This window comes from Artemia sp. Qi Xiang Cuo, chromosome 9, assembly GCF_049724085.1.
Source record: "Artemia sp. Qi Xiang Cuo chromosome 9, ASM4972408v1, whole genome shotgun sequence".
In the NCBI taxonomy this organism is placed as follows: Eukaryota; Metazoa; Arthropoda; class Branchiopoda; order Anostraca; family Artemiidae; genus Artemia; species Artemia sp. Qi Xiang Cuo.
Genome location: NC_142802.1, coordinates 49574470 through 49595596, shown reverse-complemented (window position 1 = coordinate 49595596; position 21127 = coordinate 49574470). Strand labels below are relative to the sequence as shown.

Here is a 21127-nt window from a genome sequence, read left to right as displayed (position 1 = left end):
GAAATAAATTCAAGATTAACTTTGAAAAATCCAGAAAATGTAAGTGTGACAAGGTAAACCACAACGAAACACATCTGAAATATCTCATCTCCTGCATTTCAACGAAAGAAATTCAAAAATGAACATTGAAAAATCAAGAAAATGAAATTCAGACAAGGTAAACCACAAAAATACACCACTTATATGATAGAACTCTAAATGTTAAACGTAAGTGATCCAAAATAAGCATTTAACAATCAGGAGGATTTAGCTGTGATAAAGTCACCCGTAACACACCGCTCCTGAAATCCTCCAGCTATTGTTGTTCACCCAATAACCTTCGCAATGAACTTTGAAAAATCAATAAAATGTAACTGTGACAAGGTAAACCACAACCAAACACTACTGAAATATTCCAACTCTTGCATTTCAACGAAAGAAATTCAAAATGAACTTTGAAAAATTAAGGGAATGTAACTGTGACATGGTAAACTACAACCAACACACTACTGAAATATTCCAACTCTTGCATTTCAATGAAAGAAATTCAAAATGAACTTTGAAAAATCAAGAGAATATAACTGTGACAAGGTAATACAAGAACAAACACTACTTAAATAGTCCAACTCTTGCTTTTAAATGTATAAAATTCAAAGTAAAGATCAAAAATTAGAGATGATGTAAATTGGAAGAGGAACACAAGACTAATAAACACATGTGCAAATAAATATCTTCAAATTCAACGAAAGAAATTCAAAAGTAACTTTGAAAAATCCAGAAAATTTATCTCTGACAAGGTAAACCACAACCAAACACTACTGAAATATTCCAACTCTTGCATTTCAACGAAAAAAATTCGATATGAACATTGAAAAATCAAGAAAATGTAACTGTGACAAGGTAAACCACAACCAAACACTACTGAAATATTCCAACTCTTGCTTTTCAATGAATGAAATTCTAAATGAACTTTGAAAAATAAAGAAAATGTAACTTTGACAAGGTAAACCACAACCAAACACTACTGAAATATTCCAACTCTTGCATTTCAATGAAAGAAATTCAAAATGAACTTTGAAAAATCAGGAAAATGTAACTGTCAAAAGGTAAACTATAGCCATACACTCCTAAAATATTCCAGCTCTTGTGTTTCAACAAAATAAATTCAAAATTAACTTTGAAAAATCAAGAAAATTTAACAGTGACAAGGTAAACCACAACCAAACACTACTGAAATAATCCAACTCTTGCATTTCAACTAAAGAAATTCAAAATGAACTTTTAAAAATTAAGTCAATGTAACTGTGACAAGGTAAACCAGGACCAAACACTGCTAAAATATTCCCGATCATGCATTTCAATAACAGAAATTCAAAATTATAATTAAAATATCAAGAGACTGTAGGTGTGACAATGTAAACCACAACCAAACACTACTGAAACATTCCAACTCTTGCATTTCAACGAAGGAAATTCAAAATGAACTTTGAAAAATCAGACCTTTGGAGGGGGGAGGGGCCGGGGGAGGGGGTCGTTCTGTGTCTCAATGCACAAAAAAAGTATAAAAAATGGGGGAGGGAAGGGGAGGGGAGGAGGAGGAGGAGGAGGAGGAGGAGGAGGAGGAGGAGGAGGAGGAGGAGGAGGAGGAGGGGAGGGGGAGGAGTGGAGGGAAGGGGAGGAGGAGGGAGGAGATGGAGGGAGAGGGGCCCCTTTGGGGGGCCAAAGGGGGAGGCGCCCTTTGGGCCCCGGGGGGGGGGTCTGGGGGAACCTTGAGGGGCGGGGGGCCCTTTGGGAGCCCAGTGGACCTTTGAGGACCGGGGGCTTCCTTTGGGGTTGGGGTAGAGGGATTGGAACCCTTTGGGGTTGGGGTAGGGGGATCGGAACCCTTTGGCTTGTGGTAGAGGACCTTACGACACTGTTAAAATCGAACTTGTGTATCATAACGACCACATAGTTTTACCCTCAAATTCTCTTCTATAATCATCTTTTAGAATGTCTCTAACTGTTTCGCGGAAATAATTCCATAAAATGGTTAAAACGGTTTCGCCCAAATAATCTCTAAACGTAATTTTAGCGTGTTCCTTTTGTTTAGCATCCCTATGCTTTCACATTTGAAATTACAAAAGAAACCCTTTCGCGCGCTAAGATCAAAACATTTGGTCGGAGACGATTCTTCTGGAAGAACTCCAAATTAATTCCCTCTCGTGAATCAATTCTCTTTAGAACAACAAATTAATTCCCCTTTCATGTCAATCAATCAATCATGACATCATCTGTCACGTGTGATCTAAACTTTGCCTCAGAAACATTTCTCTTTGGAAATGCATCAAAGACATTAATTAACTTGACGTCATCTGTCAGACATTCCCTGGAAACAATTTGATTAATGACTGACAGCACAGGTGTTCCCCTGAAACTCATAACATTTGGCTCGGAAACTCATAACATCTGCATCGAACAACAACAAGAATGGAGTGAGAAAGTTCCTGTTTTTCAATTCTCACTGACAAAGACCATAAAAACATCAAATAAATTGACCAACACACATAACCATCCATGAAAACAGACATAAATTTGACAAAATTCCTGTTTTTTCATTCTCACTGACAAAGTCCATAAAACCATCCATAAATGTGACAAAATTCCTGTTTTTTCAAATTCTCACTGACAAAAACCATAAATCATCCATAACCATCCATGAAAAACATCAAATAAATCGACCAACACACATAGCCATCCATGAAAACATACATAAATGTGAGAAAATTCCTGTTTTTTTCAAGTGACAAAGTTCCTGTTTTTTCATTCTCACTTACAAAAGCAATAAAAACATACATAAATTTGACAAAATTCTTGTTTTTTCAAATTCTCATTGACAAAAACCATAAATCATCAATAACCATCCATGAAAAACATCAAATAAATCGACCAACACACATAACCATCCAAGAAAACAACCATAAATGTGACAAAATTCCTTATTTTCCAAGTGAGAAAATTCCTGTTTTTTCATTCTCAGTGAGAAAACCATAAACCACGTGGTGCACGTGGGAGTCAATAAGGCCTTTCTACTATCATATGGTTCAGCTAATCCGAAGTGCATTGGAAAGGCCTCACCCTGGGACTGCCTTTATAATTATCAAGGCAGCTCTCTAGACTTACGCACGGACACTTACGTAGTCCTCCCTACCAAACATTACACTGTTGAGTTACCCCCATTTGGGGTAATCATATGGTTCAGCTAATCCTAAGTGCATTGGAAAGGCCTCACCCTAGGATTGCCTTTATAATTATCCTGGCGGCCCTCTAGCCAGGTAAGTGGCAAGTAGGACTGGCTAAAAATCTAACATTTTAGTAATGTCGTTCAAAATAAACCCGGTTGTTTTAAATGCGACTCAGAAGCTCCAATTAATGAAATATATGGAGGTTTACACAACTTTTTCACATCAATTAATCAAGTCTCTAAATTATTTTTGAAAATAATAGCGCCCCCTTTCATTTTCATATGCAAAAGTCTTAATGGTTTGAACAGAAATTTACCTTTTTAGAAAAGAAAATTGGGAATTTCTCACTCTGCTATACAGACGGTTGAAAATTTTAGACTTTATGTCTAAGCCCCCCCCCCGGTACACAAAAACAGCAAAGGTTTGTCTGATTTGTAAAAAGGTAAAAAAAATCAATATAAACAGGTTTTAATGGATTTTTTAAAGTTTATTTCTTTACTCCCCATCCCTCCAAAAAATTCGTTTTATAAACACCGTCCCACCAATAAAAAATTAGGTATAACCCTGACAGGCTCATCAACATTAGTTTCCCCTCAAAAGGGGTGCACACATACATCTCGAAGGTATTGCGGATTGACTCTAACTCGTGAAGCAAATTCCAACATCCCCAGGGTTTTCAAAAATTATTTTAGTGTTCTGGGCCCCCTTGTAGACACTGTTTCAAACATCATTGTAATATAAACAGATATTACAGTTTAACCTTAGTCAAAATTCGGAACAATGTTAATTGAATCTCAAAGAGCTTAGAAAATGCCAGTGACCACCTTTGTCAAAAAATTTAATTTCGGTTGTAATTCTCAAATCACACTCAATAAACTTATAAATTCGTCTTTAGATTTTTATATAAAGTAGAAAAAATTTCTCATAACATGAAAGCTCAATTGAAATTTATTGTAGTAAAATGGAAATTTTCTTTCAAGACTTGGACAAGATTGTGGCCCTAAAACAGATATGAATGAACTAGCGCTTTAGCTGACATTTGTCAGAGTTAGCAATGATAATTAGCGTTAACTCCCGGAAATTGGGATAGGGGGGGATACATTAAAGTATTTTTCAAAATCTAGGAAGGAGAATTTTGCTGTGCGCTCAATTTCTTTAACAGAAATATCCGAGAAAACACGCTCATTTGCTATGAGAATACCACGGAAAAATTAACTTGTCTTTAGATTTTTCTAAATCGTATGAACATTTCCCCAATATCGAAGGCGATTTAAAAGGAAAAAATAGTAATTTGTCTTTGGAATCATGGTCGATGATTCTTAAACGAAATTCAATTTTCAAATGAATAGCTTTTACAAATTTTGACCTATATTCATACAATAGAAAGTTCACGGAGAGTTTTGTTTTAAGAGAAACTGAAGTTTCCGACAACCAGTATAAATATCGCACAACACCATCACTTGCCTGCCAGTTGGCTACAAGACGTCTCATAAGAAATATTGGCATTTGAAAGAGATTTTAATTGTGAAATAACTGTTTGTTTCAAACAGTTCGTGGTAACGAACTGTAAGTAAGGAGCGACCCGGCTCAATGGTAACCGAAACTCTAGAAAACGGTATTTTGATACAAATAGATACATCAAAAGAATCAGATTTTAATGCTGATCTCAAATATATAAGTTTCATCAAGTTTAAATCTACCCATCAAAATTTAGGCGCCTGAGAAAATTTGGCTGATTTTCGAAAAAAGGAGGAAAGACCCCTAAAAGTTATAGAACCTTAATGAAAATCACACCATCGTATTCAGCGTATCAGAGAACCCTACTGTACAGGTTTCAAGCTCCCATCTACAAAAATGTGGAATTTTGCATTTTTTGCCAGAAGAAAGATCACGGGTGCGTGTTTATTTGTTTGTTTGTTTGTTTGTTTTTTTCCCAGGGGTGATCGTATCGACCCAGTTGTCCTAGAATATCGTGGGAGGGCTCATTGGAATGGAAATTAAAAGTTCTAGTGCCCTTTTTAAGTGACCAAAAAAAATGGAGGGCAACTAGGCCCCCTCCCACGCCCTTTTTTTCCCAAAGTCACCTGATCGAAATTTTGAGATAGCCATTTTGTTCAACATGTTCGAAAATATAATAAGTATGTCTTTTAGGATGACTTTATCCCCCTAAATTCCCGGGGGGCGGGCTGAAACTTATGAATTTTACCCAATGTTAACATATAGTTTTGGTTTTTTGGAAGTATACAGAGTTTTTCAGGGGTTTTTTTTCCTGGTTGGGGGGGAGTGGGGTGGGTCGGGGGTTATGTGGGAGGATCTTTCCATGAAGGAAGTTTTCATGGGGGAAGGGACATTGCTATTAAGGGGACGCCGGACTTCCCAGCATTATTTAAAAAAAGATCAGAAATTTAATATAAAAAAACAAGTATTTCAACTGCAATAGCAGCAACATCGAAACTTCAAACGAACAGAAAATACTACATATATTATTGGGTTCACCCCGTAGTCAATACCTCGCTCTTTAAGCCAAAGATTTTTTAGTACTTTTATAAGAGCTATTTATTCTAATTAACGGCCTTTGTGATTAAGCGGTCATTTTTAAAGAATTGGAACAAAATTCGAACTTTCGCTTAAAGAGCAAGGTATTGACTAGGGGCGAACCCCCTAATAAACAAATTAAAAATATATGAATATAGAAGTTCGTTACGTAAGTTAATTCGTAAGTTACGTATATTTATTACTAATAAAAACGTTCGTAAATAAAATTAAACAAGTTTCGAGAAAGCCATTTAAATAAATAAAAGTAAATTAATATGAAAATTTTGTTTTAATTATTCTTGTACGGTGAGCCAAGTTAAAAACCTGCATCTATTCAAAAACGTTAAAAAATTTAATAAAAAAAACAAGTTTTTTAAACTGAAAGTAAGGAGCGAAATTAAAACTTAAAACGACCAGAAATTATTCCTTATATGAAAGGGACTGTCCCCTCCTCAACGCCTCGCTCTTTACGCTAAAGTTTGACTCTGTCTCACAACTTTATTTTTGAAAACAATAAAAAACTTTAGCGTAAAGAGCGAAGCGTTGAGGAGGGGACAGTCCCTTTCATATACGTATATTTATTACTAATAAAAACATTCGTAAATAAAATTAAACAAGTTTCGAGAAAGCCAGTTAACTAAATAAAAGTAAATTAATATGAATTTTTTTTTTATTATTCATGTACGGTGAGCCAAGATCAAAACCTGCATTTATTCAAAAACGTTCAAAAATTAAATAAAAAAACAAGTTTTTTAAACTGAAAGTAAGGAGCGACATTAAAACTTAAAACGAACAGAAATTATTCCGTATATGAAAGGGACTGTCCTCTCCTCAACGACTCGCTCTTTACGCTAAAGTTTGACTCTGTCTCACAACTTTATTTTTTGAAACAATAAAGAAATTTAGCGTAAAGAGCGAGGCGTTGAGGAGGGGACAGTCCCTTTCATATACGGAATAATTTCTGTTCGTTTTAAGTTTTAATGTCGCTCCTTACTTTCAGTTTAAAAAACTTGTTTTTTTTATTTAATCAGCAAAAGGAGTTAACATTATTTTTACTTTATTGCGATTAGAGTTACAGCAAATTTTACAATCTAGGAAACATGACAGTAAGTGGAAAAGTGAAAAGATTAGTGGAGGAGTTTGAACGAATTGCGAATTTTGAAGCTACAAGATCAAACCTCCGACGATGGAAAAATGCAGCTACCTTAGATTCTGACTCGGCCCCATTTGAAAAAGTAACTGTGCAAATTCGCAAACTCCCAAATTGTACCTCACAATTTGCAAGAGGTACGAAATACCGAAAAGAAGGGCCATATACTGGCGCGAAAATAATTAAATATTAAAAAAAGATGGCACCTCTTTTAAACCTCCAAGTACAAGTCTCCGGCGATGGGAGAATTCAACTACTCTACATTCAGACCTCTAAGTTGATTTTTTCGATATCAAAATTTTTTATTTGTTAAGCTAGTGTTTAAATTCTTGTAGGTTTGTGTTTGATACGTTCGTTTTTTTAAAGATGTTTTCTTTTGCCTTTAAGTTTGGATACAAGGAGAAAAAAAAGCAGCTTTTCGCTCCGAGATTTCTTTTGGCTGAAGAAAGGATCAAAACTTTGTGCTCCTCAATTGAAAAATTATTTTTTGTTAAAATTTGTGTAAATCAAGGTGGTATTTTTTTGCCTATATATTTTCTTATACTAAATTGCCCAATGGCCCTTTTTAGGGCTAAAAAAACTCATAATAACACTCGAAACTTGCAAAAGTTTATTTCGTTGTGCTATGTATTAGCATCCTAACCATTGTCCTAACACCGTCCTAACGATCCTCCTCAAAATATACTGCAAGTTTCAATTTAACACCCTTAGCTGTTCCTGGATATTTTTGAAATGTTAGGATTGTGCAGAGCAGACAAATTAGCATAGCACACCAAAATAAAAAATAATTGTAAAAATATAATACTAAAACAAACAACCCGATGGCGTGCTACCTGTGCCATCAGCTCGGTGGTGAGCCATCGGGCTGTTTGTATTTAATATCATATTTTTGCAATGCTTTTTATTTCGGTCTTCTATGTGTTAGTATCCTAACCATTGTTCCATCAGTTTCCTAACCATTCTCCTCAACATATACTGAAAGTTTTACTTAACACCCTTAGCTGCTCCTAGATATTTTTAATATGTTATGATTGTGCAGAGCATAAAAAATAGCATAGTACACCGAAATATAATTCCACGAAATATAATATATAAACCACTGAAATGTAATATAATATCAAATATACTACCCTTTGTCAATGATAATACCACGAAAAGAATTTTGTGAATGGTAATAATAACAAGTTATATTGTGAAATTGTTAAATTTGCTCCAAATATGGAAACAAAAACTAGATTTTTAATCACCCAAGCAAAATACACGGAAACAAAATATTTCAAACATGTAAGTTTATCAATAAATTAATCAATTCAAAAGGGTCCCAATGACCAATTTTACCTGTCCCATTATAGTCTTAACAAAACCAAATTGTATACTTTTTCCTTTCAACTGCATAAAGAGGGTCATATGAAAGAGGGCCCAAGGGATAATACTTTTTGATGCATGGACAGGAGTCAACGGTTACGCAGTTCTCACTACCAAACATTACACTGTTGAGTTACCCCCATTTGGGATGATCATATGGTTATGAAAACCTTTTTAGAAAAGAAAATAGGGAATTTCTCACTCTGTGATCAACACGGCTGAAGAGTTTAAACTTTAATTTTTGAGCCCCCCCCCCCCCCTGACACGTTTACCCGATTTGTGAAAAGCTAACAAAAATGAATATAAACAAATATTTGATGGGTTTTTTTTAAGTTTGTTTTCTGTGTTTGCAAAAGTCTTAATGATTTGTACGCAAAATTACCTTTTTGAGAAAAGAAAATCAGTAGTTTCTCACTCTTCTATAAACACGGTTGAAAAGTTTACACTTTATGTCTGAGCCCCCCTCCCCGTACGAAAAAACAGCAAAGGTTTGTCTTATTTGTAAAAAGGTAAAAAATGAATACAAACAGATTTTGATGGATTTTTTAAAGTTTGTTTTCTTTACTCCCCCTCCCTCCAAAAGAATCGATTTATAAACCCCGTCCCACCCAAAAAATCTATATATTACCCTGACAGGCTCATCAACATTAGTTTCTCCTCAAAAGGGTTGCACACATCTCGAAGGAATTGCGGATTGACTCCAACTCGTGAAGCAAACTCCAACATCCCTAGGGTTTTCAAAAAATTATTTTAGTGTTCTGGGCCCCCTTGTAGACACAGTTTCAAACATCAAGGTAATATAAACAGATACTACAATTTAACCTTAGTCAAAATTCGGAACAATGTTAATTGAGTCTCAAAGAGCTTAGAAAATGCGAGTGACCAAAAATTTAATTTCGGTTATAATTCTCAAATCACACGTAATAAACTTATAAGTTTGTCTTTAGATTTTTATATAAAGTAGAAAATATTTCCCATAATATGAAAGCTCAACTAACTTCTTTTGTAATCAAATGAAAATTTTCTAATCAAGACTCAGACAAGATTGTGGCCCTAAATCAGACACGTATGAATTAGCGCTTTAGCTGACATTTGTCAGAGTTAGCAATGATAATTATCGTTAACTCCCAGAAATTAGGGTGAAAGGGGGTACATTGAAGTATTTTTCAAAATCTAGAGGAAAATTTTGTTATGTGTTCAATTTCTCTAAAAGAGATATCCGAGAAAACACGCTCATTTGCTATGAGAATACCACGGGAAAATTAACTTGTCTCTGGATTTTTCTAAATTGTATGAATATTTCCTCAGTATCAAAGGTGATCTGAAAGAAAAAAAGGCTAATTTTTATTTGGAATCATGGTCGATGGTTCTTTAACGGAATTCAATTTTCAAATGAATAGCTTTTACAAAGTTCGACCTATATTTATACAATCTAAAGTTCACAAAGAGTTTTGTTTTAAGAGGAACTGAAGTTTCCGACAACCAGTATAAATATGACACAACACAATCACTTGGCTGCCAGTTGGCTGCAAGACGTCTCATAAGAAACATTTCGCTTTTGAAAGAGATTTAATTGTGAAATAACCGTTTGATTCAGCAAAAGGAGTTGACATTATTTTTACTTTATTGCGATTAGAGTTGCAGCAAATTTTACAATCTAGGAAACATGACAGCAAGTAGAAAGGTGAAAAGATTAGTGGAGGAATTTGAGCGAATTTTGAAGCTACAAGATCAAACCTCATACGATGGAAAAATTCAACTACCTTAGATTCTGACTCGGCACCATTTGAAAAAATAACTGTGCAAATTCGCAAACACCCAAATTGTACCTCACAATTTGCAAGAGGTACGAAATACCGAAAAGAAGGGCCATATACTGGCGCAAAAATAATTAAATATTAAAAAAAGATGGCACCTCTTTTAAACCTCCAAGCACAAATCTCCGGCAATGGGAGAATTCTACTACTCTACTTTCAGACCTCTAAGTTGATTTTTTCGATAGCAAAATTATTTATTTGTTAAGCTAGTGTTTAAATTCTTGTAGGTTTATGTTTGATATGTTCGTTTTTTTAAAGATGTTTTTTTTTCCTTTAAGTTTGCATATAAGGAGACAAAAAAAAACATCTTTTGTTCTGAGATTTCTTTTGACTGAAGAAAGTATCAAAATTTTGTGCACCTCAATTGAAAAATTATTTTTTGTTAAAATTGTGTGTAAATCAAGGTGGTATTTTTTTTTGCCTATATATGTTCTTATACTAAATTACCCAATAGTCCTTTTTAGGGCTAAAAGAAAACTCATAATAACACTCGACACTTGCAAAACTTTATTTCGTTGTGCTATGTATTAGCATCCTAACCATTGTCCTATCACCATCCTAACGATCCTCCTCAAAATACACTGTAAGTTTCAATTTAATACCCTTAGCTGTTCCTGGATATTTTTGATATGTTAGGATTGTGCAGAGCATACAAATTAGCATAACACACCGAAATAAGAAATCACTGTAAAAATATAATACTAAATACAAACAACCCGATGGCGTGCCACTTGTGCCATCAGCGCGGTGGTGCGCCATCGGACTGTTTGTATTTAATATCATGTTTTTGCAATGGTTTTTTTTATTTCGGTCTTCTATGTGTTAGTATCCTAACCACTGTTCAATCAGTTTCCTAACCATTTTCCTCAACATATACTTCAAGTTTTACTTAACAGCCTTAGCTGTTCCTGGATATTTTTGAAATGTTAGGATTATGCAGAGCATACACATTAGCATAGCACACCGAAATAAGAAATCATTGTAAAAACATAGTACTAAATACAAACAACCCGATGGAGTGCTGGAGTGCGGTCAGCGCGGTGATGCGCCATCGGGCTGTTTGTATTTAATATCATATTTTTGCAAAACAAAAATTATATTTTTAATCACCCAAGCAAAATAAACGAAACAAAATATTTCAAACATGTCAGTTTATCAATGAATTAATCAATTCAAAAGGGTCCCAATGACCAATTTTACCTGTCCTATTATAGTCTTAACAACACCAAATTGTATACTTTTTCCTTTCAACTGCATAAAGAGGGTCATATAAAAGAGGGCCCAAGGGATAATACTTTTTGATGCGTGGACAGGAGTCCACGCTTACGCAGTCCTCAGTACCAAACATTATACTGTTGAGTTACCCCCATTTCGGGTAATCATATGGTTCAGCTAATCCGAAGTGCATTGGAAAGGCCTAACCCTGGGATTGTCTTTATCATGATCAAGGCAGCTCTCTAGTCTCTAATCAGGTAAGTGGTTAGTACGACTGGCGAAAAATCTAACGTTTTTAGTAATGTCTTTCAAAATAAATCCGTTTTTTTAAATGCGACCCAGAAGCTCTAATTAATGAAATAGATGGGAGTGTACACAACTTTTTCACATCAATTAATCAAGTCTCTAAATTATTTTTGAAAATAGCAACGCCCCTTTCATTTTCATATACAAAAGTTTTTATGGTTTGAACGCAAATTTACTTTTTTAGAAAGAAGATCGGGTGTTTCTCACTCTGTGATCAACACAGCTGAACAGTTTAACCTTTAATTTCTGAGTCCCTCCCCCCTGACACGTTTGTCCGATTTGTAAAAAGCTAACAAGAATAAATATAAACACATTTTTGATAGGTTTTTTAAAGTTTTTTCTGTATATGCAAAAGTCTTAATGGTTTTTACGCAATTACCTTTTTGAAAAAAGAAAATCAGGGGTTTCTCACTCTGCTATCAACACGGCTGAAAAGTTAAAGCAAATTTACAATACAGGAAAGATTTCAGTAAGTGAAAGTAAGTGAAAGATTTCAGTAAGTGGATACTTTGACTTAAGGTGACCCATTAATCTATTTAACTTTGTTAAAATAGTGAATATTTAAATTTTTGGCAACTGATTAGTAAACACTAAACCAGATTACAGGTACTTTTCTCATCTCCCAATTAGAGTTACCCAATCAGTTGAAATGCATTATTCTGAAGAATTTGGCAAAAACTCACTTTGGCGAGACCATAGTTTCCGAAGCAGAAATTCAAATTGAGAGTGTTTTAAGCCAACATAGGCTGATTGAGTCACAATCAGAACGCCTGACGACTATTTAATGTGTGACTTTTCGTTTTTAACTAATTTATCCCTTTCCAATAACATTGTTTTTAATTATCCCGATATAGATGATAATCAGCATGCCAACCCTATAAGCAGCCCCCCTGGTACCTTAACAAATGCTAGTTGTAAATACCTTGATATTTTCGATTTTGCTACTAATGTGAAGCCAAAACTAGTAAATAATAATTCCCTTAATGTTCTTTGTTTCAACATCAGAAGCATCCGGGATAAGTGGCTCAAGTTTAAAGATTTAATTTCAATTAATGGTGTCTGCCCTTTCGATGTAATAGGATTAACAGAGACATGGCTTTCCGATAATGATGACACTAGTGATTTTTTACTCCCTGGTTACCAAATAATCCATATGCCCAGGAGATTGACTAAGTGTTCTGGTGGTATCTCACTTTACATCCGTTCGAATGTAAATTTTACCAGGCTATCAGAGTGCGAATCTATTTTCTCTACACAACTAAATCTCAGATGTATTTATTCAATAATTGTAAACATAGTTATCGGCCAAAATTCCTATATACTCTCCTTATTTTATAAACCTCCTCCATTTCCGACCTCATGTTTTTGTAATCTGTTTGATGATTTTTCTAATTTTATTAACCTACCCCAAAAAAAGGCAATAGTTCTTGGGGAATTTAATTGCAACCTACTTAATGTTCATAAAAATATTGAATCTGACACTTTTTTTGAATCGGTATCTGCGAGTGGTCTTCTACCTACAATTTTTTTCCCCAGTAGAGTCGATCCTGTGAGATCAACTTCAACATTAATTGACAACATTTTCGTATCCACTTCCCTGGGAAATGACCTGTCCTCTAATATAGTATTTTCGGATCTGTCAGACCATTTTCCTATTTACTTGTCTCTACCTTCGCAACCACTACCTCTACGGTCTAGAATTAATATCCCAACACCTACTCGAAACTACAGTTCTGCAAATATAAACCATTTCATCGATTGCCTAAGAACCACTGACTGGTCCGATTTCTTAAATTGTCACGAGGTAAATTCTGCCACAAATGGTTTTGCGCAAAGGCTAAGTGAGATTTTTTTTTTTTTTTTTTTTTTTATAGTAATAGTAATTTATTAACACACACAAGGACAATACATTTTACTCACTACCGACCCAAGAACCTGGGGTCAGGTTGTCCTAAGGGTAGGCATATGTCAAAATTTCATATTCACAGCAGAAATATACAACCTAGGCCTAAAAAATAAAATAAAAGAAAAATCATTCCCCTTCGCACGCGGTTCCTACCACCAATCACAAAATCAATATACTTGTCCTCCAGGTAAATAAAAAAAAAAAAAAAAAAAAAAAAAAACATTAAAAACATTGATTATCCATTCAACTTTTCCTATTCGTAAACCTAACCGGAAAAATATCCCTATTTGCCCCTGGATGTCACATAGCCTCATTGTCTCCTCATATCGTAAAAACAAATTATATAAGTTAGCCTGTAAGACCCGTAGTGATATTGACCTATCTAATTATAAACATTATAAAAACTTATACACTAAACTCATCCGTGAAGCGAAGAAAAATTATTATTATACAAAAATTCTCAATTGCAAAGGAAATCTGAAAAAGATATGGTCCACCATTAATGATATACTTTCAAAAAATAGAAAATCAAAGTCTATACCTATTCGCCTTAAAGACACAAATGGTAAATTAATTGACCCTTTACATGCACCTGATGCATTTAATAATTATTTTTTGAATGTTCCTCATACTGACTCCCGCTCCTCCTCACAGGCTGTATTCCCTTGCTTCAATTTTAGATCCATGTTTTTCTGCCCAACTGATAGCAATGAGGTAGTTCAAATCATCGGTTCTCTCCCTAATAGTTTTACTCCTGACTGTCTTGGATTAAGTAATAAGCTCCTGAAGACCATATCTCCTTTTGTCTACGAGCCCATCAAGCATATTGCCAACCTATCTTTAACCCACGGAGTTTTCCCTGATTTACTAAAGTCAGCCATTGTTATTCCAGTTCTTAAAAAGGGCGATCCAACTGAGATAGGTAATTATCGTCCAATCTCAATTCTTCCTGTTATATCCAAAGTGCTCGAGAGAATCATCTTCAGACGTCTGTCTCCCTTTCTGTTTGACAGTCAGCATTCCGTATCCTTGATTTCTCCTCACCAATATGGCTTTAGGCCGAAATTCTCAACCTCTCATGCTCTAATTGACGCCACACAGTTCATACGCTCACAACTCGACCTTAAAAAAACTGTATTGGGCTTATTTTTGGATTTTTCTAAGGCCTTTGACATGGTCGATCATAGTATTTTAATAAGTAAATTAAATAGCTACGGTATTCGTGGTGTTCCCCTCTCTTGGTTTGATTCTTATCTATCTGGAAGGGTACAGAGTGTGAGCCTGGGTGGAGTATCCTCTCAGCCCTTACCTGTTCGGAGGGGTGTCCCGCAAGGCTCCGTTCTAGGCCCTATTTTATTTCTCCTGTATATCAATGATCTTGTTATAGACCTGGGCCCTTCAGTGTATCCTGTATTATTTGCTGATGACAGCAACTTCTTCATCACTGGCACCAATCTACCATTGGCAATAACCTCTGCCCAAGTCCTTCTGAACAGAGTCCAGGCGTGGTGCCTTACGAATAACATGACCATTAATAGCAAAAAAAGTCAAATAGTGTTATTCAGAACCCCCTACAACAAAGACGTTATTCAACCTGCTCTTGGTCTCAGGTACTCCTCCGACATCATCCCACAAGTGGAGGTTGCCAAGTTTCTTGGTGTATTTATTGACTCATGCTTGTCATTCTCTAATCATATTTCTTACATCACAGCAATAATTTTGAGACAAGTAGCTATGATTAACCGTGTGAATTATTTTCTTCCTCCTGACATCCTCGTTACCCTCTATTATTCCTTTATTTTTCCTTACCTTTCTTATTGCGGATCAGTTTGGGGAAATACAAAACGGTCCTTCATTAAAAAACTCAAATTTGCCCAAAACCGCGCCATTAAAGCAGTTTTTCGGCTTCCCCGTCTATATCCAACTCGTGATTTGTATTCAGATTTTGGCATAGCTCCACTTGATCAAATCATACAAAATCTAAATTTATCGCTTGCTTACTCTGCTTTCCACAATAATCTTCCACCTCAACTCCTAACCTATTATAATATTAATAATTCGGAAGCCCACTGTCTCCGTTCATCCAATAGAGCCTTTAAAATTCCTAAATGCGTTTCTAGTGCTGCCCAGCAATCTCCCATTTACAAATCTATTATTCAATGGAACAAAATTCCCTCCAGTGTTTAACTAGCCAAAATTTTCTGAAATTTTCATAAAAATTTAAAAAAAATTTATTGTATAATTTAATATTTTCATTTTTAAAAAATTTGCTCTAATTAGCCATGTTTTATTCTTCTATTTTTTTTTTTTTTCTCTTTAAGTGTTACTTTAATTTTTTTTTCTCTTTGTCCTTAAAAATTTATATTCTAGGATCTTTATTTTTATTAATGTTTTTGTTATTTTTTTATTCGAATAAATTTAATTTAATTTAATTGAAAAGGTGAAAAGATTAGTCGAGGAATTTGCACGAATCGCAAATTTTGAAGCTAAAAGATCAAACTTCCGACGATGGAAGAATTCAGCCACCTTAGATTCTGACTCGGCCGTATGTGAAAAAGTAGCTGCGCAAATTTTCAAACAAGCAAATTGTGCAGTGTTTCCACTGGGCATGGTCGAGAAAGAAGTAGACGAGCCCAAAAAATAAGTAGATTAGAAGTAGAAACGGTTTCAAATATAAGTAGAAAATAAGTAGTTTATACAAAAGTTATTTAAAGAATTTGGATAAGAAATTAGATTTTCCAAGGCTCACATAAGGCTTTTGTCTGATAAATGACTTTATTTGTAAAACCAGCACACAAACAGAAAGGGATAATATCAGATAAAATACTGGCTAGGTAAGCCGAATGTGATCGGAACAAAAAACATTTAAAACTCTTCCGGCTATAAAGGTGTATTTCACTTCAAAACACTGCTTCACATTTCAAATCAAAGAAGAATTATCTGCTATAACATTCTGAAGCTGTCGCGTTAGATTTATCCCGCTTCAAGAGCTTTTAAGCGAATCGTCTACGACCATTTGGTTGGGGCCATCTTTTCCTTATAGTCGGCACTTCGTCTCAAGAGTGGTGCAAAGGGTTGCACTGGTTAGCCGATTGTGCTTTTCAGTCGTGATCAATTTTAAGAGACTAAAGAGTCTTTCTACTATGACATTTGAAAATTGCAAACAGAAGAGAAATTCGACTATTTTCAAGACGTTTTCGTACTTTTTACGTCCAATAGGGGTTTTCACACTTGCGACATATTTTCAGACCAAAACTGGGTCAACACTTTCATAGTCCATCTCATCTGGGGAGGGGGGGGGGGCAAACTAAAGCCAATTCTCGGCACTCCCTTTCAATGCTTGTTTTGTTCCACGAAGGAAGTCCAAAGGATGCAAAAAAAGATTGCGGGGTTTTAGCTTCTCATGAAATAGCAAAAAATGGATTCACAAGCTCAACAAACTTGTATATTTCACCGCCAAACGGGATTATTTTCTGAATTGGTGTTACTGCTTCTTTGTAGAATTCTCAAGCCATACTCTTGACTTTTTCGCTAGTTTCGGCAAATTGGGGATCAGACATCAAATCCAAAAGGTGACTTTCGGCGTTCAAACCAAGATACACCTGGTCAAGCTTAAGGTAATCGTCTTCGTTGACCAAGTCTACATCCTTGTATTTTTTTTGGTTCCGAAAGTACTCGTAGGAAGCAGCAAGGATATTCATGCAGAATGCCCCACTACAGATACTACTTCTTTTTCCAACTTGAAAAACGGGTGCCTCACTCTAAAAAAGCGTATTGAATTCGCTGAATATGGCAAAAGCATATTCTACAAACTCCATGGTTCTTCTACTGCTTAATCCGTCCAGTAAATTATCAAAGCGTCTCATTGCTCCAACATTCTTATTAGTTCTTACAGTTTGTTGAAAAGAAAGCCATCGTGTAGGAGCAAGAGCAACAAACTTTCTTTCGGGAACTTGGGTGAATATTTGAAGTTGCTTGTATGCATGTATTCGCTTGGCACTATGCCTAAAATTTGGATTTACAGTTCAAAAAAGATCCAAAGTCCTTTAAACAGCTTTTTGCAGGCATATTGAGAACACAAATAGAAAAGATGGCACGAGCACTTTACTTTCACAACCCAATGATATTTCGTTGTGATGAGCGTTGACAAACTATGGCAACAGCCCATCATAGAGTTAGCTGTGTCTCCACAAAAGCCGACCCAATTCTGTAAGTCAACACTTTCCTTTTCTGGTGTTTGCAAACATTGGCTTAGTTTGTCAAATACCCCATCTGCAGTACTGTCTGCGCAAGATAATATATCGAGCATATCAACTTTCGTCTCTATGCCGCCATCAGCAAAACTGATGCAAATCACCAGCTGTTCATCAGCAGACATGTCCGTGGTTTCATCCACGATTATAGAAAAGCAGTACTATTTCAACGTTCCCACTAGGTCTTCCCTGAAAAAGTGGCTCAAGTGCCTGACGCACCACGTTTGTCACTTTCTGTTTGCCCAGAGCAAGCCTACTCGGAAGGTCTAGCCCTGGTAATGACTTGCTAACTTTGTGAAGTTGTTTCATAGGCTATAAGACTTTGTATAGACATTGCTAACTTTGCGGGGTTGTTGCATAGGCTGTAAGGCAAATCATGTCCCACTAGGAAGCATGCAATTTTACTTTCACTCTCCAACAAACGATTTTCAACTGATTACCCCTGGAAGTGAGATCTTACAGATGACATAGTTTGTGCTAAGATCCAGGCTTTCTCACTAGTAAAGTACGCTGACGGTTGACATGCTTCTGCAAGGATCTCTTACCCTGAGAGCATCTTAAATCTTTCTTTTTTTTTCTTTTTTTTTTTTTTCTTTTTTTTTTTACATCTTTCTTTCAGCGATTACAATGTGCTTTCCCATCCCCTCCCAGCTGAAATTTAGTTTTAAAAAAAACACTGTCAAAACTAAGATAAATCTACATATATTAAGCATTCACAGAAACAGGTCATTTTTTTTAGTACATTTTTACCTTTTTTTATTGCTATATGGCTCATTTTTTAGTTTCCTCTGTTATTTTCACTTGATTTGGGAAAGTTGGCTCCAACTTTGTCCCCCCCCCCACCCCGGAGTTTGACGAAATTACACCACTGGCTGGGGTATGAATCTAGTGCTCTACTAAGGATGTAGTTGCAAACCATGAACTGGATTACCTCTATTCTTTTGTGAATCAAAGCGCTTGACAAGTTTAAAAAACAAGTGCATATGCATCATATTTACAAAAATAAAAGGGGAATCGAATGCAAGACACTCTGATTTGAAGTTCAACGCTCTACTAACAGAGCAACGGCTCTAATAATCTAATTGAATCTATTGGTAATAGTAGGACCATAATTTTTTAGCTTATTAAGGGGGCTTGGAGAAGGAACATACGGGATGTGTTCTCGGAAAAGTCTAGTTAAGGGTTTTGGAACATAATTTTTAGAATAATACCGTTTTATACTTCCACGCTTTTCTACTTACAAAGTGACACCAAAAGTGTTGTTTTTAATGCTAAATCGCACTTACGGATGGTATAATTGATAAAAATCACGTGAATATTAGCAATAGCTTTCAAATGAGCCATTAAAGATCAATCTTAAAAGTTCTGGTAGCCCACTTGTCTCAGCTTTTCCACTTGAGACATGGCACCAAAAGTGCCGTTTGGAACTTGCAGATGGTGTAATTCATAGGAATAACGTAGATATGAGCAATATATTTTATATGAGCTATTAATAATTTGTCTACGATGTTCTGGTACCCTCACTCCTTGAGAAACAGCACAAAAAGTGTCGTTTTTAGGGTCATATGGCACTTGCAGATGGTGGAATTTATAAAAAGCGCGTAAATTGGAAAAATAGCTTTTAAATTAGTCATTAGCAACTTCTTTTAAAAAAAACGGGAGACAGATCAGTGCTACAATTGCAAAAAAGTGATTTTCCTTATTGTTAAAGGCGGGAGACTGTAATTTCTCTGTACAAGATTATCGACCATGCTGATTCCAATGGTATACCTTTTGGTTTGATCTGACACCATTTTCGAGGGGTTTCATGCTTTTTCTTCAAAATCACCATAAATTTCTTTTCGCAATAAACTTACTTTTAAGGCGAGCCGAAATAAATAGTTATCATTCCTGAATCAGTGTCAGATAGCAATTACTTTTTAACTAGGAAGTTTTTAAACACGTTTTTTAACTTTGGTTAATATGGGCTGTGGTTCACTCTTCACTAGGTTGCAGCTACTGCTGCAAGCATGAAAGTGGAATAGTCAAAATGGGAATGTGTGAGGAATGAGGTGACAGATACAGGCAGAAATAGACAATGGAAGCCATGGCTGATCAGTTTCAAATTTACTGCTTTACTTTTTCTGGAAACGTCCATTCAGGCTCTCTACTTTTCCGTTTTTATGGACCTCTGGACCTCAGAATTGCAAAAGTGAAAAAATGGAAGTGGAAAGCCGGTACCCACGACCTATTTTCCCGCTTTCATTTTTCCGCTATCCACTTAGTGGCGTGTCCGTACGTGCTTTTATAAGTTTTGAACAAGTGAAAAACTTTCTGTTCAATTTAATACAGAAATAAAAAAATAAAGCACCTTATAAGAGGTTGCTGATGCTCACGCGATGAAGATGTGGCAAATTACATCTTATTTTGAAGTTATTCATTTGTAGAAAATGATAAAAATAGAATTATTTACCATTCTCTTGATCTGGGAGGAAGCAGAAGGTCCCAGGGATTCCATATTTCACTATTTTAATGGCTCTTCAGCTGCTGACAGTAGATAGTAAACTGGTAAATAATACGTCACTAACTCTGGCAGTTCTAACTAGAACGGCCTAATTAAGGCGAAAGTATGTATGATCATAAACAGGTCATGAAATAAACCAGATTGCGTCCAGGTCAGTCCCTGCGGAAATTGTATTAGGCTACCTTTGAGATATGAGAAGATTGCTCTCCTGACAAAGATGCCACTGCTAAAAAAAAATTGCACCCTTTCATTCTATAAACAATTATAGAATTTTAATTCAACGGAATCAAAACTAAAATAATTGGCTGGCACGAAAACTTAAGCCCCAAAAAATAAGTAGAAAATAAGTAGATAAGTAGATTTGATATTTGGAAGTAGAAAAGTCCAAAAATAAGTATTCTACTGCCAAAATAAGTAGAAGTGGAAACACTGGAATGGTGCCTCACAATTTTCAAGAGGTACGAAATACCGAAAAGAAGGGTCATACACTGTCGCGAGAATAGTTGAAATATTTAAAAATGGAACCTCTTTTAAACCTCCAAGTACAAACCTCCGACGATGGGGAAATTTAACCACTCTACATTCAGACCTGTAAGTTGAGTTTTTCGATATCAAAATTGTTTATTTTTTAAGCTAGTCTTTAAGTTCTTGTAGTTTTGTGTTTGATAAGTTCGTTTTATAAATTATGTTTTTTTGCCTTTAAATTTGGATATAAAGAGAAAAAAAAACATCTTTTGTTTCCAGATTTCTTTCGGCAGAAGAAAGGATCAAAATTGTGTGCTCCTCAATTGGAAAATTATTTTTTGTTAAAATTCTGTGTAAATTAGGGTGGTCTATTTTTGCCTATATATGTTCTTATACTACATTGCCCAAT

The 21127-nt window shown here is 35.4% G+C and overlaps 1 protein-coding gene and 1 non-coding gene across 2 annotated transcripts in view; one reads left to right on the top strand and one right to left on the bottom strand.

Annotated features, from left to right (window-relative positions):
• Treh (Trehalase) overlaps nt 1-16141 on the top strand; it is a 59362-nt gene extending 43221 nt beyond the window's left edge. The window contains exon 8 of the mRNA XM_089095009.1: nt 15938-16141. Within this exon, the coding sequence (XP_088951135.1) occupies nt 15938-16141 (204 nt within the window). The remainder of the gene's footprint in view (nt 1-15937) is intronic.
• On the bottom strand, nt 11381-11550 carry LOC148948752 (U1 spliceosomal RNA). Its single transcript, XR_016142262.1, has one exon. It is a non-coding gene; the product is annotated as a U1 spliceosomal RNA (small nuclear RNA).
• Nucleotides 16142-21127: the final 4986 nt, after the last annotated feature.